We start from the raw sequence: 23,639 nt of genomic DNA, 5'->3' as shown, positions 1-23,639 counted from the left end.
TGCCTTGGTTATCAGCGATAAGTGTCATTACTCCCTGAGATAGAGTGAGTTTAGTTTTGGATAGCCACCGTCTCAAATTTCCGTCTGTGTTTAGTTTTTCAACCAATCAGATCGAGTTTGTAAAAATGTCTTTCTCTTGGGGAGAACTAAGTTCCAGAGTTGATGTAGATGGTAGCGAGGTATGGCGGAAGTGAGCAGCTAGCGTCTAGCTTGAACCCTTCTATATTTCCCAAAGGAAGGCACTTCACTGTCAGGTAATTAGTATTGTACGTTTGTTAGTCTGCAAATTTTAATCTCTGTTGGTTTTTTCGAAGGTGTATAAGTTATTAACGCTAGAAACTCGACCAGTAACAGTATTTCGGCGAGCGGATGAAAATCTGCAGTCTAAGCGTAAATTATCAATGTCTACGATTTCTTCTTCCATGTATGTTTTAAGAACTTTTCCAGCTTCATCTTGTAGCAAGGAACTTACAATACAAAGTTCACGAATTGAGTTGGCGTTCGTCATGCTATACGATTTTTATAATGGTGAATTTGAGATAAGGAGAGATCAAGCAAAGTTAGCATATTGAATTCGCACCATGATTAGTCTATCAGGGCGTAACCAATCGATGAAATCGATAATCGATGACAATCGATGAAAATCTATGGCAATCGATGCCAATTAATCGATTGATATCGATAATTGATGAGCAATCCATCGTCCAGGTTGGACGGAAAGTTGCCCAGCGTTAACATGCGTCTTTTCAAAGTTACAACAATCTAATATTGGTTTCAAAATCATCATCGAATGGAAAAATCCTCAGCTTATAAACCAGGGCAATACGCAATGTCTAAGTGATGATTGACTGTTGATTCAAACTCACTTAAATCAGTGTAATGTGCTGAATGTGTAATACTACAGCCGTAAATGTTCGAATAAACTTGTATCACTACGGAACGTGCATAATCATTTGTGAAAGTCTTTTGTTCATGTTTTTTTTGTTTTATTACAATAATGTTTTGATATAAAAATTCCAAAGCAACACGTAGTTGAGCTGATGACTGATTTTGACTCCCTTGTGTATTACAGTGTGCGATCACAACGCGATCTCAACTTGGTGTATTGTGAATATTCTCAGATACTCTAGATAGAACTAAATAGTAGTGGTGGACTATTCCATCTTGTTAGTGTGTCGGCAGAGATCTGTTGGAAAACCCAGAGGAACTGAGAGAAATAGATTAAATGATGTTTTACAGCTATTAAGCATTTTGTTAAAATTATGTGCAGCTAACGTTTTAGAGGTTTTAAAGTTTTTGAAAGCAATTGCATTCAGATAAATGAAACGTGAGAATTTGGGCCATGTCTTCAATTTGCAGAATATTTTAATCAGATCAAATTTACAACTGAAAATTGATTCCACAACACTCGCAGATAAAAAACAACAAGTAATAACGTAAGACCTCAGATTTTAGTAGTTTTTCAGAGGAACGCGATTCAGGCTAAATGGGGCTTCATGATCTTTCACGACGCCACCGCAAAATGCAAATAGTGGCGCTGATGTGGTGTGTTTACAATTGCATGTGACATTTGAGACAAAGCATTGTGCATGATAAAATTATTTCTCAGAAATGGAATAAAAACAAAACTGATAACCAAGTTTTTTGCGTAGTATTGTGTGGCAGTATAATAAAATAATTTGTTCTATATTCGGACACAAATTTCCAGTTAAAATATTTTTCAATGTAGCAGAAATGCCTGGTCAGAGTGTCCAACCAGGCCAAGCTAATTCACCTGTCAAAACCTCAAATTTACTGGACAATTGTCCAATGACTGACTGTTATTTGCAGGCTTGAACAACTATAACATCTCCTTCATAGAAATTAAGAACCTACTTATATAGCCTAAATTGCCAAACTATTGTAGGTATGGCAAAAATATATGAGAAACTATTTTGCCAGACTTCAAAAAAATGTAGGTTCTTACATGCGGGCATCGCTGTCATAAAAGAATTGTGAATCGGTGAATTGATAATTATTATTTAGAAAATGTGTCTGAATATGGAAATGAAAAACTGGAAATTATTATTAATATAAAATCCTCTCTAAGACAAGTTTTGATCACCTTCCCATTTCACGGTGCATTGGGACATCTTAAATAATTATTGACATTGGGGAACTTAAGCAATGACGACGACGTATGACGGCAATGCCAAAGACAACAGCTGGAAAAAATGGACTTATAATTGACCTTGAACTGGTCAGTAAGCCACACGGTCTAAAACCCTACTCAAACTAAAGATGTAACACCAACAATCAATTTTAGAAGAAAATACAAAAAGTTACCCCTTGTGACTCACGTTTTTTCAAAATTACCAAAACTCGGTAGTTTCAAGTTGTTGTTTTGTAGAGGACAGCAACAAAATTTGCAAATATTTATAATGCACATGCAAAGATATTGTTTTGCACATTTAAACCTTTTGTTTGGTGGTGTTTTTGTTGCTGTTGCCATCGTGGTTTGCCTAAGCTCCCTACTACATGTACCAAGAAATGTAAGCTGTGACATTTGAGCCTTACATGTAGATGACTGTGTTTTTTGTTCTGGTCACGTGACTTCCAAATATAGTTGTGACTTGAAAGCGCAGTAGTGAATGGGTCTGCAATGCAGCAAATATGGCTACATGGCTGATAATTAGAAAACAGGAAAGGCAAGAATTTAGACTTGATTGCATTGATCTATAGATAATAGGGAAGATTTTTCTTTCTCCCACCACTCTGTGCTCTCCCACCCATTTTTTCACCATGGTTCTCTCTTGCTAATTCTTCTCACTCTGCACACATTTTGTACCAATTAGTTACTTCTATTTACCTTCTACTGTACATTTGTTAGTTTGTTTTGCAATGTCCAGGATAGCCAAGGCATTGTTAAACGTCATCACTTCTGCATGCATTGTGTGTCATTTACATGTATGTCTCCATCACTTTTGTAAGCCCTGCAGTGGACTAGCATCCCATTGAGGGGTAGTAGAAATAAACAAGTATATTAAATAAAGTATGTATGTACTCCTAGTCGCTTTGTGCTGTGGAAACCAGGGCTCGAAAAAAGTGCCGTCTAGAACAAGTAGAATTTCCTGTGGGGTAAGTACATTTTCATTCTCACTTGCCCAATAGGGCCCTGAGGCAAGTCATTTGTCAAATAAGTAAAAAGAAAACTTGCCCAGGGCTGGCAAAATTTGAGAGCTACTTTTCCGAAGACCAAGATGGATTTTCACAGGGTTTTTGTAGCCCTGGAAACCCTAGGGTGGTATATGGAACACTTGAAACCAATGCAGACTTTACCTCTCACTATTGTACTGAAGAGTCCTTCCACATCATTTCCTGTACACCATATACCACATCTAGAGTCAATAAATTAAATTGAACCGTGCACAACATGTGCTGAAAAATATTCAATTTGGACCACAGTATCAGGGCTCTAAAAAAGTGCCGCCCAGTCATAGGGGACAGGTAGATTCTCCTTCCGGGCAAGTACAATGTACCTAAGTCATCAGCAAGTCATCTGCCAACTAAGTCATTTAAAGAGCAAATGAAGACTTGCCCAGGGCAAGCAGAATTTTAGAGCTACTGGACCCAAGGACAAGCTGGAATCATGCTGGAATTCAATTTTTTTGAGTCCTGAGGATTTAATTTGTCTTACACTATATTAATATTAATAATGTCATTTCTCATTGGCAGGACTGTATTCTCATTATCAACCTGGTTATTTCAAGATTACCCTATATTGATCTTAAAGCCTAAGGATAAAGAGACAGGAAATACTGTACAAGGTAAATGCTATTGTCATTAGACAATGATTTAACCTCAAGCCTATATCAATATTTTAAAACCATTAAAACTTTTCTGGTTGAAAATTTAGGTTAAAATGAGTTTTCAACTGCCAACCCACAGCCCTTAAGTTAACAAATGATCAAAAAGACACGAATTATTGAATATATACAGCAAAAAGTGTGATGGGGTGGGGGCCCATAGACTGGAATTCCAAAGACGTGGGAGGGTTCATTGGCCTGGAATTCCAGGCATGAGGGTTTTTCAGGTCTGGACTTCCAGATCACAAATTGAGCCTAAACTTACACTTGATTATTTAGAAGAAAAGAGGCAAACAACAACAACAACAACAACAACAACACTTTATTTCTCAAATAGAAAAAAAGAAAATCAGATTGGTTATTGATGGTGTAATGTTTTAGACTGTTGTATTTGATATAAAGTAATTTTATGTTATGTAATTTTACAGTGAAAGAAAATAAAGATTATTGTTTTTGTCATTGTTGTTGTTGTTGTTGTTGACAACAACATATATATGTACAACTAACTAACAAAATAGGGTGTGCTTTTAAAGAAAACAAGAAATTGAGAAAAACATATCGGCAGCTTGTAACTGAAATTAGTATGAAATTAAGAACAACTTAAAGATAAACTTGAATTATACTGTCAGGGTGTATTACTGTGCTTACAGTTAATACATGTCTCAGTGTAATTCATACATGCAATTGACTATGACACAGTAATATTATTCGTAGGGTTACTTACTAAATACAAAGAACTTTTCCGTGGTAGACCATTTTCGTTTTCTCAGCATCTAATTGAAACTAGCTGGTAATGGAGGTTCATTCAGGGTGAAAATCATTACAAAGGATAATGTCATTTGCATTTGAAAAGACTCTCTGCATTAGCCTCAGTTGCAAGCTTGTTTCAGACCAATAACGAGAATATGAAAATGGAACATGCATGTGGAAAAAGAAGATCTGAGCAAGGGCTCTTGGAATCTGAAAGTAACTAAGGATTGCCACACATTTTTCAGAGATGATAATTTTACACTCTTGAATCGCATTAAACTTGATTTAGTCACAGTAGGAAAATTTTGCTTTTATTTCAGTCACACTGCAGTGGCATAGTTGACTTCATCAATTTTAATCCTAGCGCACGGGTGGCATGTAATCCATGCCTTGCGTGACATGGAAAACAGGCACGCTAATAAAAGAAGACAGAGCAAACCAAAAAATGCTCATGATTTTTTTATGCTTAACAGCAGATCAATTTAAAAGAAATAATTTTTTATTGAAACTTTCGATAATCTCCTTGTTGAAGATAGGAAATAATATGGTTATAATTTTCTGGGAGCAATTTTAATTAATTATTTTATTCAAATGGCATTTTAACTCATATTTTCATCATTTTGTCCTTTGCAGATACTCTTCACAATGGATACTAGTTTGTTCAAACTAGCACTCACTTCACAAACCATCTTTGGAGCTGTTCAGTTCCTTGTGGTTCTCCTCGTCTTCGGTGGAGTATTGGGCGCTCTACAATTCTATCATGCCAATGATAGACTGACGTTCAACTGTTCTCCTAAGCCCGATGATTTTACCAGACAACTCTGCTATGACAAGTACACCTCTACTATGAGTCCTTGGCTAATACCTCGGAATGTTGTTGCGATTATTTACGGTGTTTTATGTGTTTGCTGGATTTGCTTCTTGCTTTACAGTGCTGTGACAATACGACAGATCAAAAGAGATCGAGAACCCGAGCAAAACCAAAGACGAGCTCAGTGGGGAAAGTTGCACTGTATGTACAATATTCATGTGGTCTTCCGACTTGTGTTCCTCAGTGGGATGATAGCTGTCTTTTGTAGTTCTCAGACCCTTGATCTGCCTTCAGTGTTTGAGTGCAGCCCACACACCCCTCAGACAAACAGGACAGCGATTTCAGTCAACCAGACGGAAAGTACAATGCAATGCAATGATCTTCATTACAAGGAGAAATCGAATCTCAACATTGTTATCCTTGTCATTGAAGCTTTAATTATGACACTTGGTACATCTGAGCTTCTCCAATTGACATTAACGAGGAAGCCATTTCAGGAAATGTTACTTGGAAATGTCCTTGAAGTGACCAACAACCTTGACATGGAAAACTTGTTGGCTACAGGAAACAATTCATCAGGTGAGACTACTAGTCTAGTAATGCAAATGCTGCAATCTGATTGGTTGAGCTACTCGTACACTATCAGCCATTAGACTGCAGTGGCTGTTGGTCGTCTACGAAATGCGACGTTTTTTTTTTCCGCAGATTTTGACGAAAGTTTAGAGTGTAAATGGATAATTAAATCGCTGAGAAGACTAAACGAAGAACATTGGCGGTTTCTTGAATTCTACTAAACAATTAGGTTATGAACTCGAGATTTCTATGAGGTGATAGATTGGTGATAGTTGATTTAGCCTTCGGCCTCATCAGCTATCACCTCATAGAAATCTCGAGCTCATAATCTAATTGTTAATTAGTATATACCACACAAATGAAAGGTGCTTTCTGCCATTTGAATATCGATTGGCTAGCTCGGAGGTGAATAGCAAGTACCACTCATCTTGAGCAAACAGAGAAAAACGAAATGGCTTCCATTTTCGCTTCGGTTACTGAAGAGCAAATTTTTGAACGATAAACGAGTCTGACTTGTGCGGTATATACAACCGCTACCTACATGCCCTGCGTAAATACTGTAACGCTAAACTCGTACCTAGGTCTTTTCGCGCTGTGCAATTATTTTTGGTTTACATACAATCCAGTGGGCTACCCTCTGGGAAATGGGAGGTGGCCATTTAATAAAACAGAGGCCTATCAGGGTAAAGCGTAGGAACAATCTGCAGTCCTTCCACCAGTGGTTCACTATCACTCTTCTGTTAAGCTTTGGGAGTTGACTGACTTGACTCATGGCTCCCGGCCACGCCCATCTAGTAGTATGTCACCCCAGCATGTGTCGAAAGAAAACTTGAGATTTTATCAAATACGATTAGCATTACAACCAGACCGATTGCATGTTGGACAACGCTAAATTACAATGTGCACCAGGTTTTTCCGGTTTAACTGTTTTTCCACCTGTCCACGGTCAATGCAATATGCGCGCCAACAGGTAATTGACTCAGCTGAGCTAAACTCAAAATTATTTAGCTTAGTGATCCCTGTGATACTTCGAGAATCATCTGATGTTTCAGTGTTGGCGTTAAGAGCTGGAGACCACTTAATCTTGCACGGCATACAGATATCCGAAATTTCCAGGAGTACCCTCTCTCCTTTAACGTCCTTAATGCTAAACAGCATTCCAAGTTGACCCATCATTGTGTCTTAACGCGTTTTGGTGAATCGAAAACATTAAGGTTACAGGAAATCTCTTGCGTTTGTCATGACAACCATTCACAGTGTTGTTTACATTAAGGAAATACACGCGATGACAGACTAGACATGACGGCAGACAGGAAATTAAACAAAGTTAACGCCCAATGTTTCGAAAACGTCTAAAAACAGTTTTTATGTAGTGGACATTATGTTTCTACTGATAACAGTGAATTGACGGGATTTTAATGGATGATAGCCTTTTACTTTCGCCGTTGAAACTGATTTGCCTCTTGTTCGTGTATAATTATTATGTTATTTGCGCCCAACACATTGACGTAGATTTTCGTTTTTCTCAAAGGGAAATACTGCGAGTTCGAGCATGAAACTTGGCATGATATATGTTTAATAATGATATTTCTAGGCTGTAAAGTGAAATAATCGGAAAGTGAGGTACCAGATGCATTTTTATGCTGTTAAACATGACTTATATTTTGCCGTTATTTTTCACACGCTTCATATGTGTTTTTAAAATGGTTCGGAAAACCACTATATCAACATCTCTGAGATTAGTTTAAAACGAGGAATAAATTAGAGTGGTTGTTCCACATTTGTTTGAAGTTTGAAGTCAATTGAATTTATTTTAAGACTTAAGCAGCGCTTCGTCCTCGCACCTTATTTCGGTCATTTTATTACACGAAAAACCGCACTTTGACCTCGCACCTTATTTCGGTCATTTTATTACACGAAAAACCGCACTTTGACCGCGCTTTCAAATTTTCGCGAATTTCTGAAAAATAAAAATTCGCTGGAACCTTAAATATGATTTTTAGAATTAGGTCACCTATGGGTATCTTTGGGCAAAATATGAGCGATTTGCCAAATGGGTCGTTGACCGGCGGTTCTCGATCCTAACAGTCAGCCATTCTTAAATAAGTTGACGGTTGGCGATGTACATCGGACGTTGTGTAAACAACAGCAAACTTCTTCTTTATGTGCGACGAATGGTGACAGAAACACGTCAAATTGGCTTTTGGACCTGCCTTTTACAGCAAATAAGGTTAGAACATTTCGAAATTATCAGCTCTGTGTCTATTTCAACTTAACATAGCTCAAGACACGTGGCGCGTGCTCAAATATATGTCTAACCCAGACGAAGATAGAATAGTATCCCATGATACATCTGGTTTAGGCTTATATTATCACTGCGTACGTGACGTCATCATTCATTCCACGCTCTCTGGATGTAGCCATGGCGTGCTTTCACACTTGTCTGGATTCCGTGGCTTCTGCTTTTAAGAGTACCGAGTTAGTTTATATTCAATGCGTTTCAAGGGAGAATTTTGCCGTTACAGTGAAGGGTTTTACTTGTGTTTCGTTGGTCTGTCGAGAAATACATATAAGCTATGTGGAAAGCATCGACGAACGAACAAGAGCTCTCGTTCCTGTGGTTGTTGTGAATTCGCCTACGGACGAATTATTCGCTGGGGTAAGAAGCCCTGTGCTGATAAGAATAAGTTACAGCAGGTACATTCTCCGAAGAGAAGTTCAGGGGTTTTCTGATTTTTCTTTTGGCATTTCTTGTCCGCCTCTTAGTAGGCTTGTTCCGTGTTGTGCCGTTTGCTGCATGACATCTCTTGATTACGGCTCCATTGAACTATTGAAATTTACGAAGTTAAACACTCCGTTATGAAGGCTAGTTATCACTGCTGAGCATTTTGCAGTTTCGGAAAGAATAGTAACCAAAACACCTTCGAAAATAATCATTTTGACTCTAAAAGATGACCAAGCTCGGGAATAAAGCGCCAAACGAACTGAGACTTAAAGCAAGCATTCACACACGCAACACTGGTAATTGCACTGGTATGTTACGAAATTTCAGTCCACTTCGATCGCTAGAAAGGTCATAAAAATGTGGGTACTTCTCGGTACTTCTTCGCCAAAAATCATTATTATGTCTATATTTTGTGGCGTGATGCCCAAAAATCGAAGACATCAACATACTGTGCAAAGAAAAGCGAATATTCACGACCTTGTTACGGGTCAACGAACACTTTGTGATGCGAATAGTCACAGAACACGATCAACGACAAGAATACTATAATAAGGCTGCGCTCTTAAACACTTACAAATCATTATAATCGCGTCAAAGATTTAAAGAATGCACCTTTCTAACCTTTTACTGCAATAAAAATAAGAAATAGACCGCGGAGAAAACCACGTTATTTCACGCTGAAATCCATGATAACTTCGATGTTGCGTCACGTGCGTAGAAAATTGTATCATGGGATACTATTCGATCGTCGTCTGTGTCTAACCCGTAAATTGAAATTTGACGACGGATGGTCAAATATCTGCATTTTTAAGGTACTTTGAAAAGCTCTCGCGTCGCTCACAATCATTTGCCAAAGAAATTTTCGAAGGAATCTGTAGACCATCCTTCTGCAATTCAATCGCCAGGAGCTTAATCCATTTGAAGGTTTCGCACATGGTGAAAATCAGTTATTTTTACGAAGTACTTTTAAGTGAATGAAATACATGTCTTCGAAATTTAATTATTTTGCACCCAAAGAGACAACGCAATATTCCCTAAAATCAACTCAGTACACAATTAAACATTGCACAAAAATATTTGAGTGTTTTAAAGACGGAAGAATGATGTGGTTTTGCATGCGAGGTTCTCAAACTTGTTTAATAAAATGGTGCGTCAAATGACGATTTCAATGGAATTTGGTAATTTGCATATTTCTTTGAAATAAAAGGATATTTTGCCAAAAAAACTATCCAGTAGTTTTTGTCATGCCCTAGCCTATCTACTGTACATACATACATACATACATCACTTTATTTACCCTCGGATTTCAGAGTAGCTTATGCAGCTAATATCTCCGAGCATTTAACGATCAGATGAGAGATAGACCACCACACCGGGAACTATGTCCCCTACTCTTTTCGATTAGTGTGTGGGTTCTTTTACGTCCCACAGAATTAATTTTGAAGAGTTGTGAGACGGGGCCTACGGTTTATCGTCCTTATCCGAGAAGACTAGAAAGTCTAACCATTTGCAGATGTCATTAAAAAGGCAGCACTTTCTCCTCAATTATTTAAAGACCCTGAGTGTTGGTCCGGCCGGGGTTTGAACCTGCGACCTCCCGCACGCTAGTCCGGTGCTCTACCACTGAGCTAACCGGTCGGCATAAAAATATGAGCGAAATCAAATTTTCGACCCTCGCCGCGAAATTAAGAATTTGTCTGATTTTTACAGGCAGGCACTCTTAAGCCTTTTTAAGAATATCTTTCTTGAAAAAGCTGTATTCCTGGTAACACACCAGCGAGGAAACCTCTGGCTACACAATTGCATGTGAAGCTTACTGTTTGAATGGTTTGTTATAATGTTATCTCTTTCTTTTTTAGCTGTGAGTTCCTACACAACAGCTTTGAAGGCATCAATTAGAAGCCAAACAGAGTTCCAGCCCAAACTCATGGCCTCTGCAACCATTTCTAATCTTAGAACGGCTGACATATTTACGAATGTTCTTATACAACATGGTAGAAAGGCCCTCAAAAAGGAGGACATGGGATCAACAAGAAGTGACCAGCTGCATTATTTTGGGCAAGTGAGTGGTATTCGAGTAGAACACTGTGAAGAAATATTCATTGACGCTACCAATGATGAACGCAATCCTAAACGTATTCTTCTTACTGGGAAAGCAGGGATTGGAAAGACTCTGTTTTGTCAAAAGCTCGTGAGAGATTGGGCTGACGATGAGCTTTTTCAGTCACAAGCAAGTTTGAAAATCCCAGATTTTAAATTTGTGTACTTGTTGACATTCCGTCAACTGAATCTCCTTGAAAATGACCTGTTGTCTTTGCAAGAACTCTTAAATTGCTCTACAGTATTGGACGATAGCTCAAACATTGATGACTCGTTGTTTGAATACATTTTGAATCACCCTGAAGAGGTTTTGATCATTATTGACGGGTATGACGAGTATTCACAACAAGATTACATCACTGGTGAATTGGAAGAACGGTACCAAAATACTGCTAAAGAGAAAATGCCTGTCGCCGCACTGTGTACCAAACTCATCAAAAGAAAACTGTTCAGAGACTCTGTTGTTATGATCACATCAAGGCCTGATGAATCTGATAAGATGGGAGGAATTCCTTTTGACCGGTACGTGGAAATTGCAGGGTTTTCTCCAGGACAGGTGCAAGAGTTCATTAAAAAGTATTTCAGAGAAAACAACACCATGAAGAACGCCGTTCTCGATCATGTCATGAAGAATGAGAATCTTGTTAGCTTCGCTCACGTCCCTATGCTGTGCTTTCTGATGTGTTTCTGTATGGAATATGCCCTTCAAACATCAAAGAGCAATGATGATCTCCCTGTTTCAACAACTGACATTTATTCTGAAGCTGTGAACATTTTTGAGCTAAAGCATAATGCCGCGTCAGAGTATAGGACGAAAGAAATTCCTGAGAAATTCAGCCGTGCTTCACATCTAGTGGAAAGTACATTGGATAAATTATCAGAATTAGCAGCTAAACTGCTTTTACAGAGAAAGCCAATTTTTGAAGAAAGAGAGATGAAAGGAAAGTTTCGTGTCGAAGAAATCGAAAACTTGAAGGAAAGCGGTCTTCTCCACTGTGGTCCGCCTTTCAGGAAATCTTTGCTTGAAACCACGAAATACTTAAGTTTTACTCATTTGACAATTCAAGAGTATTTGGCTGCTCGCTGGTTTGTAATGTCAAATGTAATTCCAAAACATGTCTCCGAAATGGTTCTGCAGTTCATGGCTGGTATTTTGTCGAAGAAAAGGAATGGTGAACTAATGGAAAAATTGCTAGAAAGTATTCCATCTTCATCCATGGGTGACCGCCTGCTGAAAGCAAAGTGCCTCAGGGAATATCAAGACAAAGAATTTGCCAAAAAAGTCATTAAGAATCATCCTCATCACTACTCTGACCACGGTAAATTGGTATTTTTCCATTTAATTGATGTGGACTGTATCGCAGTATCATTTTTGCTAGATGTCTTTAGTGCATTGAATGAAGAGGAAGCTACTACAGCACAACATCAAAGATCTGAACAGTCATTTACTGTTAACAAGATGGAGATATCAGGCTCATCTCTAACACTGTCTGGAATAAAACGTCTCTGTGAATCACTAGAGAAAGAATACTGTTGCATTACCGAACTAAATATTTCCCTTGTTCCATTGACTGACGAATGTGTTGATTGCATTAGTGGATTAGTATGTAGTAAATTGACACATGTACGTCTGAGTGGCAATCAGATCACCGATACCGGTGTTACCAGTCTGTGTGACGCCTTAACGCATCCAAGCTGTAAAGTAACCACACTATATCTGAGTAGTTATCAGATCACCGATGCCGGTGTTACCAGTCTGTGTGACGCCTTGACGCATCCAAGCTGTAAAGTAACCACACTATATCTGAGTGGTAATCGGATCACCGATACCGGTGTTACCAGCCTGTGTGATGCCTTAACGCATCCAAGCTGTAAACTATCCAAGCTATATCTGAGTAATAATCCGATCACCGATACCGGTGTTACCAGTCTGTGTGACGCCTTAACGCATCCAAGCTGTAAACTATCCAAGCTATATCTGAGTAATAATCAGATCACCAATACCGGTGTTACCAGCCTGTGTGACGCCTTAACGCATCCAAGCTGTAAACTATCCAAGCTATATCTGAGTAATAATCAGATCACCAATACCGGTGTTACCAGTCTGTGTGACGCCTTAACGCATCCAAGCTGTAAACTATCCAAGCTATATCTGAGTAATAATCCGATCACCGATACCGGTGTTACCAGTCTGTGTGACGCCTTAACGCATCCAAGCTGTACACTATCCAAGCTATATCTGAGTAATAATCAGATCACCAATACCGGTGTTACCAGCCTGTGTGACGCCTTAACGCATCCAAGCTGTAAACTATCCAAGCTATATCTGAGTAATAATCAGATCACCAATACCGGTGTTACCAGTCTGTGTGACGCCTTAACGCATCCAAGCTGTAAACTATCCAAGCTATATCTGAGTGGTAATCAGATCACCAATACCGGTGTTATCAGTCTGTGTGAAGCAGTACAGAACCACAAATGTAAACTAGTCGTACTAGACCTGAGGAGGAATTATGGTATGAGTGAGGAAAGTGCGCAATCTCTCAGAAATCTTGTTGAACAGCACAGGCCAGGTTTTAAACTTGAAATTTAAACAGCTACAAGAAATATCAATATCTAGAATTCTCATGTACACATTGTCAATTTTCTGAGTTAAGGAATATTATTATTTTTTTGATAAAATTCTAAAGTTGTGTAAATAGAATGGAGTGATTTGAAGTTTGTAAATAAGAAAACTCGTAATTCCTGAAGTGGTGAGAGAGAAAAGGGCAACATTTTTGTTAGCTTTTACAAAGAAACGTTTAGATTGTGTAGAGACTGGCATTGTTTGCTTTGGCGTTTATCCGAGGGGAGGAGATGCTTGTGTATTTAAGGATTCTACGAGGACGCGAAGATGTTACACGTTCTTTCCCGTCACTCGTGAATTGCGAGTCATACTCGACACGCGCGTGGTTGTCCGCAAAATTAAACGTTGGCCGCGTGTAGGGGTGTTTCCCGTCAAAACGTCGACTTGTTTTTGGTTGTTTGCGGCACGCGTTTAAAACGAACTCCAAGAGATACCATGTTGTGTAGCAACTGAGAAAATGTGAAATTAACCCCAGGGAAACCCCAGCAAGGTATAATGAGCGCCCCTTGGTAGCAGGGCTTAACAGTCGCTCCATTTCCCCCTTTCCCTGACGGTCGGTAAGAGAAGGCTTAAGTTTTAAAGTTGCCTTGTATTGTGGTTTGTCGCTGTATGTTTTGTTGCGGTTACCCGGGGGGTGGTGGACTTCCACATTAAAAGGACGGGGGTTCTTGGCGGAAATTTTTAAAAGAGCTCCTAAGATGTACCAAGATCCAGTTTTGTGGGGGAGGCTTTAATTTTTTCCACCCTTAAGAGGTACCTATTCTCAAACAATACATTATCTTCTTTCTTCTTTTTTTGGCTCAGTACTCTAGAATGTACCCCAAATGCTCCCGCTTTTTTACCCCTGAATGGTACGACGAGTAGCCCCGTTGTTTTTTTCGTTTTTTTTAAGGGAACTCCCTCTTCCCGCCCTCCCTTGGGCGCTTACTTAGAAACGTTGTGCACAGTTACAGCTTGCCGAATATCACGGCAAAGTTAATAGTTTTTAAAGTAAGTGTTTCCTTGCGTCGACCGGAGGGCAAATGAAACACACACATATAAGATAGGGATTCTGGCACAGTGGGTAGCAAGAGGGCAAAACCCGTCCGAAAAAAGCCCCCCAGCTCCTTCTCCTCAGACTATAGCTTCGGAGAAGGAGCTGGGGGGCTTTTCTCGGACGGTTTTTGCCCTCTTGCTACCCACTGTGTCCAGAACCCCTATCTTATATGTGTGTGTGTGTGTGTGTGTACTGTGCCAGAAACAGGAAAGAACCTGTTTGAACCGCGCGGCGGCCACAGGAACGACCCTGAATGAACAGCGCGCGGCCACAGGAACGAACCTGTAAGAACCGGAATGAGAGTAGAGCCAGAACTGTGTGTGTAACGCAACAGCAAAGCGAAAAAGCAGGTCCATCGTACGTAATCAATATGCGCGGATGTGCCCTTCACTTGTTTGTACAAAAATGTGCCAGAAATTTTTCTATTGGAGGAGTGCATGCACAGTGTATACTACGCCGACATGGCTGCCGCGAGATATTCGTCCGATGTTCTGCAAACAAACAACTGTCAACTTTCCGAGGCCATTCAAAACCTACCTCTAGAGCTTCATGAGACAATTTACAAGGAGTATCTCGAAATAAAAGGAGGGAAAAAAAGGAAATGGGTTGGGATGAGTTACATTATGATATTGAAGAGGCGCCCTTCTGTGAAAAACGATCAAGAATTGTAAAGGTCATGCTTTGCCGTAAATGCAACTCCTGTGGCCTGAACGGACTCTGTTACGAGTGTTATAAAAAAAAAATGGAGTAAAACACTATCTTGGCTATCCCATATATGACGAGAACGACTGCGCCGAAATCTTTCAGAAATTTTACTGAGCGGCGACGGTATAACCGCCGGTCGAATTACATTTAAAAATCCGCTGCTTCATTTGCATATCACAAAAACATGCTTGTCAGTGTTCACTTGATTGCATTTCTTGTGAATGAATATTTCACACCTGGGTGGCAGAGACACGTGCGTGATATTACACGCGAAGTTGTTGAATGCTTTCATGACGCGCATCCGGTTGTTTGAGGCCTTCAGACAACAGCTTCCAGTTGCGAATTCCTGAGGGCTTCAGTTATACGGCTGGTTGCATTCCTCTTGGCTTCAGTTGAAGCCATCAGGAATTTTCAAAGCCATCAGGAATGTTGAAGCCAAGAGGAATTTTACAGGCAGATTTCTATTTTTTGCCCACAGTTTGTTAGAATACGGCATTTCGTCTCGGCCTGGTCAATAAAAATAACACTTTCCGTCTTTTTTCGAGGAAAAATTGGGCACGAAACGCGGCAGAACAAAGAGATTTCACAAGAGCGATAAAAAGAAACAGCTGATCGGGGGGTTTTCCCTATTTCGCACTTGACTGCGTCTAGTGAGTAACCTTCTCGAAAGTTCAAGGCTATTTTTGTGACATGACAAATACCACAATCACCTGTTTTTGATAAGACTAAGAGAAAGTTTTGTGTTTTTTCGCTCAAAATTTAGTTCAAACCTGCTGTTTAATCCGCAAGTTTTTTTCTATATTCTTCCCGAACCTGGTCCCGAACCTGGTTTCTTATTTTTTCGATATCTGGCTGGACTGGATTTGTTTGTATTCGCGCGAAGTTCGAGCGTAAAGTCTCTTTAAGCTGGCGATATTTCTGCATTTCACGTGTGATCAGTTGAAACTCCGTGTCAGAAACCCGATTATCATTAAGAGCCTGTGAGACGGCGAGGTTAATCGAGTCATGTTTCCCGATAGCCAGAGAGTGGATTCTCGAGTGTTTATTAACGTTGCGTTCAAGCTTCTTGTTGACAACGGACAGACCAGTGGAAACTGCGCCAGATAAAGCGGCTATCCCGGCAACAGGCGTTCCGAGAACAATTCCAACACCAGTGAGTGATGTTGCAACAGCCCCAGAAGACAGAACTGCTGTGAAGGCGCCAAGGCCAACCAGGGAATAGTGAAGCGCTTTCCGGGCTTTTTTGTATTTTTTCAACACAAGCCTGTAATGTTCGACCTCAGCAGATATTTCTTTTTCAATTCTGCTTATCTCGGTTAGCCGGAAATTCTCGGCATTTGTCGTTTCGGGAAGGCTTGGATAGATTCTTCTTTCATTCTCGGCAGGCGGCGCGCTTGGTGGCAACAGATTCGCCGAAGACATCGCGTATATATAGAAATTTAATTTAACTCTAATTCAAAAAGAAGCGGCAGGCCCTTGAAATCAAAGAGTTCGCCATTTTCATCTTTCACGCTAATGGTGATGCTATTTATAAACTTGTCTGTAGAAGCGTCACGGAAAGCATTTTGCGATGAGTCGATGTTATAGCTGACTTTTTCATAAGGCTTTCCTCTGACGTCAACCTTTGCAAGAAGGTCTGACTTCTTTCCATTCAAAAAGTTCTTTGTTGAGTCAACGAGATCGCAGTGGATAAAGTAGCAACTCGGGCTGTTAAGCTTTTTTATATATTCTTCTTTCCTCATATTTCTCCCGATTCCAAGAAAATTGGCCAAACTGTAATCAACGGAAACTTCTTTCGCTTGATTAGCGTTGTTTAAATTGGCAGCGGCAGTTGTAATTTTAAGAACAGAATTGGGGTTATTCGTTTCTAAGACCAATTTTACTTTTTTCTTGTAATATTCAAAACTGGATTGCAGTTCTTTTGCGATGCTTTCGACATTGTAATGCCCTACAGGTAATGATGCAATCACGTCATTAGTTTCTTTAAAAAATATTCTGCCAACGCGACTCATATTATGCCACGAGTTGTAAAAAGACCAACTCAAAAGTCTGGCATAGCTTGCTCCTGGGAGCGGGTCTTCGAAATAGATAGTCTGTCCATTATGTTGCGTTACAATAGTGAGAACAACCATTATATATTTAACAAACAAAATTGTGTTCAAATAATATGGCGAATTTGTGGAATGGTCCTGCGTTAAAAAAAGCGGAGGCGGAGAAAAAGGCGTGGACAAACTTTTTAAACCGCTTCCCCAAAGCGGACAAAAGCCGGTTCGTTTCGCAAGGAAGCGTCGACGAGAAAAGTAACGTGACCGCGGAGGTGTTTTTCAAAGAAAGCGAAGACTCGTTTCAAAGCGTCTTCGGCTCAGACAGAAAATATTGGAGCGCGGAAATGAAAGAAGCGCTTGGTTTGGGAGACAGCGGGGGTTTTCCTTACCAGCTGTCGCCGCTTGGCTCAAAAATTTCTTTGCCCATCCCTGCGGTACCTTTCGACAGCAAAGCGCCAAGCTTGAAAAAATATTCGACGCCCCAATCCAAATCTACGTCACGCCTGACCAATATTTCACAACAAAATTCAGAGAAATATTTCAAGAAACCAAACTCAGGCACACTTCTGCAGTCGAATCAAAACACTGTTTGGAGGGCCCCACATGAAATATTGGCCGCAACAGCTCAACTTCGCGGTTTTCTGCGCGACACAGGGGTGCGGAGTTTCTCGCGAAATCTTTGACAGCGGGTTGGATCTCCCCACGCAGATAAGAGCTTTCTACAAATTCCACGTGTATTTCACGGTCAGGCGCATTTTGTTCCAGCTAGGAGGAATTCAGAGCATGAGCGCTTTGCCCGGAGACCCGCCTTTCAACCAATACAACAATCATTACGACGTTGCTTCGTACAAAAGGATATGCAGCGAGTTCGGCATTGACCCCTCGAGCGATTTTCGCTTCACGCATGGGCCAAACCACGGTCTGGGAAGCGTTTACGTCTATGCGAGCGGCGCGGGCGCGTCGAAAACTGACTACCTTTACCCGGGATGGAACAAATTCAGCGATGAAGGCGGCAAAGCGATTCAAGGAAACCTGATTTATTACATCGAGCCGGGGGCCGCTTCTGAGACCCAATCGGACTGGTTCGCGCCAAACACAGCATCAGGTTTGACGGAGGCGGGGTTGTCGAGAATCAACTAGTCAATCGAGGCTTTCGTTTACTGCGTCCTTGGCGCGCAAGTCAACGTCCGCAGCAGCATTCTCGGTTCTGGTGGCCGGGCGAGAGAAGCCCAGAGTGAGTTCCTGGTGCTGATGGAAGACGCGATCAGACAGCCCGACTTGGCCAAGAGCGTGCAAAGGTACCAGCTCGCGGTGGATCAAGCGAAGGTCAGGCTCAATCTCGCTGTTGCCCCCATGGCCTGGCTCATGCCCGCGCAAATGATAATCAACACCGCAAGCACGATCGGTTACAACAACAAGCTGAAACAGGCGGTCTCAGGGATGAAACTGGGAGTGAACAATGAGGTAAATCCAGACACAAAAAAAGCTGGGCTAAAACTAATGGCAGGCGGCCCGTCAAAAATTAACCCTCCCAACAGCCACCCGTCCAACCCGATACACAAAGCCGCAACAACCGAATCGAAAAAACCAGCTTCGTCCGAAACTCAACAAGCGCAGCCACCGGTGGAAAAAATAGAGCCCCAGGCTCCGGATAAAACACCGCAACATGAAATTAACAAAACGGCTGTCATTGTCGGTGTAGTTGGATTATCGGCGTTGCTGTTCATGGCTTGGCAGTAAGTTAACGCTGCTTCTTAAAATATTTTTCGAACAAAAAGGCCACCGCGGCAAGAATGAGCAGCCAGGTGTGCTCAGCCAGAAATCCGACGACTTGGCCGGCGGCTTTGAACAGGAAGCTCACGATCGAGCCAATCAGCCCGGACAGCAGAGAACCGAGTTTCGCGGCAATATCTTTGAGGCAGTTCCCCAAAGCTTTGCCGGTGGCTTTCAAACCTCTGGTAAGGACCCCGATGACAGCGCCGATTGTGGTCCCGGCGGCGAGAAGAATGGCGGTCAACGTCACGCCATATTTTTTGAAGATCTCCTTGACCCTTTCCAAGAGAGGCCGCCCCCTTTCCCTTTCCGCGATCTGAGTTTGCAAACGCTCGATCTCTTCGTTTCTTTGTTCAACTCTTCCTTCTGCGGCTTCTTTTTGAGAGGGCGAGGCATTCTCGTCTTGGATGATTGCCTGGTCTTCCTGGTTTTTGTGCTGCAGCTCGCTTTCCTGCTCTTTCAGGTCGTCCAACGTTTTTGTGTTGTTCAGCCTTTCTTCCATGACGTTTGTTTCACTTTCTTTTGCAGCGAGGCTGGCCCTGAGTCTGTCAACCTTGGCTTGTTCTTTTTCTCTGTTTCTTGCTTTTTTTTGTAAGCGAGTCCAATTCCTTTTTCTTTTTTTCAAGATCGTTTTGATAGTTCTTTTTCATTTGTTTCAGCCTACGCAGCTCTGCTTCACTTTGAAGATTCGAACCTTGTTTATCCTGAATGGCATCAATCTGATCATCAGTTAGCTTGATTTTACGTCTCAGAACTTCCACTTCTTTCTTTTCTTCTTCTCTTTGCGAAGAGAGTGTTTCCGCCTGTTGTAGTTGGTTTTCAGCTTCTATCAGTCTTTGGCGTTGTTCTATGATTGTATCTCGGTCTTCGGCTATAATTTCATCAGCCATCGGCCCAAGTTTATCCTTGAAGCTGTCTAAAAATTTTTGCGTGAAGCCTGACTCATCATCTTTTAGAATCTTGTACTCACCCTTTTTAGACCCCAAAGCAACAATTTTTCCCTCATTTTTTCCAGTGCCTCTTCTAATTGTGATTTTTCAAAGTTTGCTTTTGGTAATTTCCCTTTTATCATATCTACAGCTTTTTTGAGTTTTTGCCGCAAATAACTTTCTTTTTGAAGATCGCTGATTGAAGGTGTTCTTTCAATCAAGGGGTTTTTTTCTCCCCCAAATGACGTCTCGGAATAAGAAATGTCATGAAGGCCGGACTTCTCGTGGTGCGTAGTACGCATTTCCGTTTGTTCACCCACTTGGTATACGTAGGGGTCGCCAGGTTGGTAGGGAGTGGACGCCGCTCCTGGCTGAAAAGGATGGGTTGTGTCAACCTCTTGTTCGCCATCATCAGAGTCGTGGTCAAGACGATTGTCGAGCTCCGGGTCTTTGTAACCAAATTCGCCACCGCCTTCCGCCATAGCGATTTATTGCAAGCGAGATATTTTTCAAATTAGAAATAATCTCCGGCGTTTTATACACAATGTCAGAGGTGCCGGAGAACCTTCGCCCAACGCACAGCGAAAAGACCGTACACGCCATGAAGGCCGAGCGCGCGGTCAAGCGGATCACCTTTAACCCCTCTGAAGCCAACCCCGGCAATACGCTTTACGTTTACGTGCCCAAGCTGAACGAGAACGAAGTTCTGGTGCCGGGCTCGCTAGCGCTTGTCTTTGACATCGACCTTTCTGGAGGGCACGCCAACAACTTCCTCGTCCAGAACGTCACGCGGGCGCTCGTTGACAGGCTGGTCGTCTCGTTTGCGGGAAGAACCCTGCAAGACACGGTTGGGTACGACATCTACAAAACTTTCGAAGACCTTTTCCTTTCGCAGGAAGAGCGCGACAACAGGATTCTCGAAGGGATTCAGAGCGAGGATCTGTGCAAGATCCGCTCAGACGCGGAAGACAAGAAAACCTCGGGCGTCGACGCTCAAAACAAGCTGACGGAAGTATACGGAAAAAAGTACCGGATCAGGCTGGACCATCAGATCTTAACCGACCACGGCGTTTTCTACCCCCAGGCCCTTTACAACGACCTCAAGTTCGACGTAAAACTTGCCGAAGCTATACACGTGGTCAAAGGCTCCGACACAACCCAGCTGAAATACAAGCTGAAAAATATACAGCTCGAGTACAAAATGATCCGTAGCAAGACTCTGGCAGACGAGGCGCGGAGTGTTTACTCCAGCGGCAGAGTTACTTTACGACCACGTGATGCATGACAAAGAGGTGTCCTTCAAAAAAGGCACTGACCCGAGGCTCACCATCAAAGTTAACGCCCAAAGAAGGTCACTGAAAGCCCTCCTCCTCCTCCTGTTTGTAGAGCCGTATACTGCGGGCGCCAGAGATTCAGAAAAATTCATCTTCCCCGATCTGACGAAAGTCAGCGTCACGGTCAACGGCTCGCCCAACATGCTTTACAACAGCGGCATCGAAGGCAAGGACATGTGGGAAGAGGCCCGCAACTTGTTTGTGAAAGAAAAAAATAAAACGGAGCACATGGATATGACAAAGTTTTACACCGGCGATAAGTTCGGGCTTGTGATTGATATGCGCTCCATGGCTGACCAAAACATGCACGGCAGCGGCACGCGCATTGTGAATTTCCAGCTGGAAATTGAGCGTAAGACCGAAGGCTCAGGCGACGTGAAATGCCACGTATTCGTCATCGCCGACTCCCAGTTCAACCTTATGGGCAGTCAGCTTGAAGATGTGCAATATTGAATATGAACATGGATCCCCGCAAGATACCCTTCAACGCTCTCATCGTGGGGCCGACTAATTCAGGCAAATCGAAGTTCGTGGGGGACCAGCTCTACGGCCCGTTCCGCGGAAAGTTCGACTACATCGTGCTCATCTGCCCGACGTTCACGCACAACAAGACCTACCACCGGCTTGGCGAAAACGATCCAAGAATGGATGTGATAGTCTGCGAGCAGCACGACGTGGAAAGGTGGTTGAAGCTCGTGAGATGGCTTTTCGTGGGCACCAAAACACTCATAATCCTCGACGACTGCGCGGCCTCCAAAGACGTGAAAGGCCGCACAGGCGAGCTGGTGAATCTCGCCTTTTCCGCCAGGCATATGGGCATCAGCGTGTGGGTGCTGACCCAGAAGTTGACCGGTATAACATCTTCCTTCCGGGAGAACGTGGCGGCGATCGTCCTCTTTTACACCCCCTCGGCCAGGACAACGAAAGCCATCTTCGACGATTACGCCGGCGAGCTCTCCCCTGATGAGTACAAAGGCCTGGTTTCAAAGCTAAAAGATCGGAAATTCTCTTTTCTTGTGTTCGCGCTTCGGCACCCATACGGGGTAAAGTTATTTGAATAAAAAAATGAAAGTTGAATATAGCCTTGCACAATGGCTGCTGGAGAAGACGCCTTGTTAGAAGAAGTTATGAACTTTCTTCAAACGGAGCCCGAGCCGTCGAGTGGTCCCGCAGGTGGCCTTGTTCAAACCGCCCCCGGACCCGACATTCCCGCTCTTCGCGAGCAGCTGGCCGTGCTCGTGTCCACAGGCAAAGCCAAAGAGGCCATCGGAGTGCAGCTGACCCACGAGCAAGTGAAGCGCCTGAGCGACAAAGATGTCGAGAAATTCACCAAACGCTACGAGACGTACGTGGGCTCGAAGACAACGGAAAGCCTGATCGACAGCTTTATTTTTCTTGCAACCAAAGCGGTTGGAATGACCGTCAAAATCAAAGACATCGACGCTTATCAGAAAGAGCTCAGAAACGACTACATCTTGAACAAAGAGCTCTCCAATCTGGCCGGCAACCTTGCTTTGAAGTGCGGCCGGTTTCTTGCCGCGGCCAACGCGGCTCTGATCACCACAAAACATATTGATTTTAGTCCACAGTTGCCAGAGAAGATCCACCCTTCTCGTGATGAACACGGCTATCCGCTTGAGGGCGTTGATGAAATACCCGGCTCAGCAACTGCAGAATAAACTGTGCAGCAATCATCAACAACTGCTGAGGGAGTGTTGACAAATTGTTAACAATTAACCTTTTTTCATTTGCTTATATACGGTTCAATTCAGAATGTCAACCGAACAATCCGAGAGCGCGCCTGACGTCACGGCGCCTCAGGTCGAGACCCGGGCAGCACCTGCCGCCGATGTCACACAGCAAGCGACAACTCCGACTGCAAGCACGCAGCGCGTAAAAAACCCCAAGCGTGTGGCTGCTGGAAAAATGGTTGCTGAAAGAACGCGTCTGGCACCAGAAGAACAGAAGAAAGCGGCTGAGTCTTATCATGCGGAAAAGGAAGCGAAAGCCGCCACAGCGGCGGCCCCTGAGCCAGCCCAGACAACAGAAGGCGAAAGCGCAAAGAGCAGCGGCCTCAGCGCAAACCAATGGATTGCTATTGGCGGAATTGGCGTTTCACTGCTCGGGATCTGTTACAAACGTGAAGAGCTCAAGGCAATGGCCAAGACCGCGTTCGACAAATTCAAAACGCCGGAGCCCGTGCACCGCGCCCCACCCGCGAGTGTCGAGCCAGAACCTGCTCGCGAGACACAGCCAAAAGTATTTTAAAAAAATGCTTTGAACGTTTGCGCGTGATTTATATCTCACGATGCCGAGCATTGCGCAGCTTCTGATCTATACAACAACAATCGGAGGGATTACGCTTTTTTGGGTCGATTTCACCGAAA

General features: G+C 42.5%; 2 protein-coding genes and 2 pseudogenes across 3 annotated transcripts in view; all 4 read left to right on the top strand.

The window, feature by feature from the left end:
* LOC149109811 (angiotensin-converting enzyme-like) overlaps positions 1-23,639 on the top strand; it is a 49,076-nt gene that overhangs the window by 13,921 nt on the left and 11,516 nt on the right. The gene's annotated exons all lie outside the window — the stretch shown is intronic.
* On the top strand, positions 162-13,619 carry LOC110041503 (uncharacterized). Of its 2 annotated transcripts, XM_089293169.1 has the most exons (5): positions 162-254; positions 3,050-3,117; positions 3,715-3,806; positions 5,229-5,985; positions 10,564-13,619. In XM_089293169.1, exons 4-5 carry the CDS (start codon positions 5,241-5,243, stop codon positions 13,395-13,397), a joined length of 3,579 nt encoding a protein of 1,192 aa, XP_089149295.1. In that variant the 5' UTR covers positions 162-254; positions 3,050-3,117; positions 3,715-3,806; positions 5,229-5,240; the 3' UTR covers positions 13,398-13,619. The 2 variants fall into 2 exon arrangements, with proteins under 2 accessions (XP_089149295.1, XP_089149294.1); XM_089293168.1 differs by lacking the exon at positions 3,050-3,117.
* On the top strand, positions 17,820-19,723 carry LOC149109815 (uncharacterized; annotated as a pseudogene).
* On the top strand, positions 20,463-22,323 carry LOC149109814 (uncharacterized; annotated as a pseudogene).

The sequence above is a fragment of the Orbicella faveolata genome, unplaced genomic scaffold (assembly GCF_042242905.1).
Source record: "Orbicella faveolata isolate gen_17 unplaced genomic scaffold, um_ofav_v1 contig_25, whole genome shotgun sequence".
Lineage (NCBI taxonomy): Eukaryota > Metazoa > Cnidaria > Anthozoa > Scleractinia > Merulinidae > Orbicella > Orbicella faveolata.
Note: the sequence above shows the minus strand (reverse complement) of the source record. Positions and strands in the feature narration are given on the sequence as shown.

Excerpts from the sequence above, each read along its gene's own strand:
- LOC110041503 (XM_089293168.1), top strand. The coding sequence starts at position 5,241 with ATGGATACTAGTTTGTTCAAACTAGCACTCACTTCACAAACCATCTTT. Across the intron at positions 5,986-10,563 it reads TACAGGAAACAATTCATCAG|CTGTGAGTTCCTACACAACA; the intron begins GTGAGACTACTA and ends TTTCTTTTTTAG.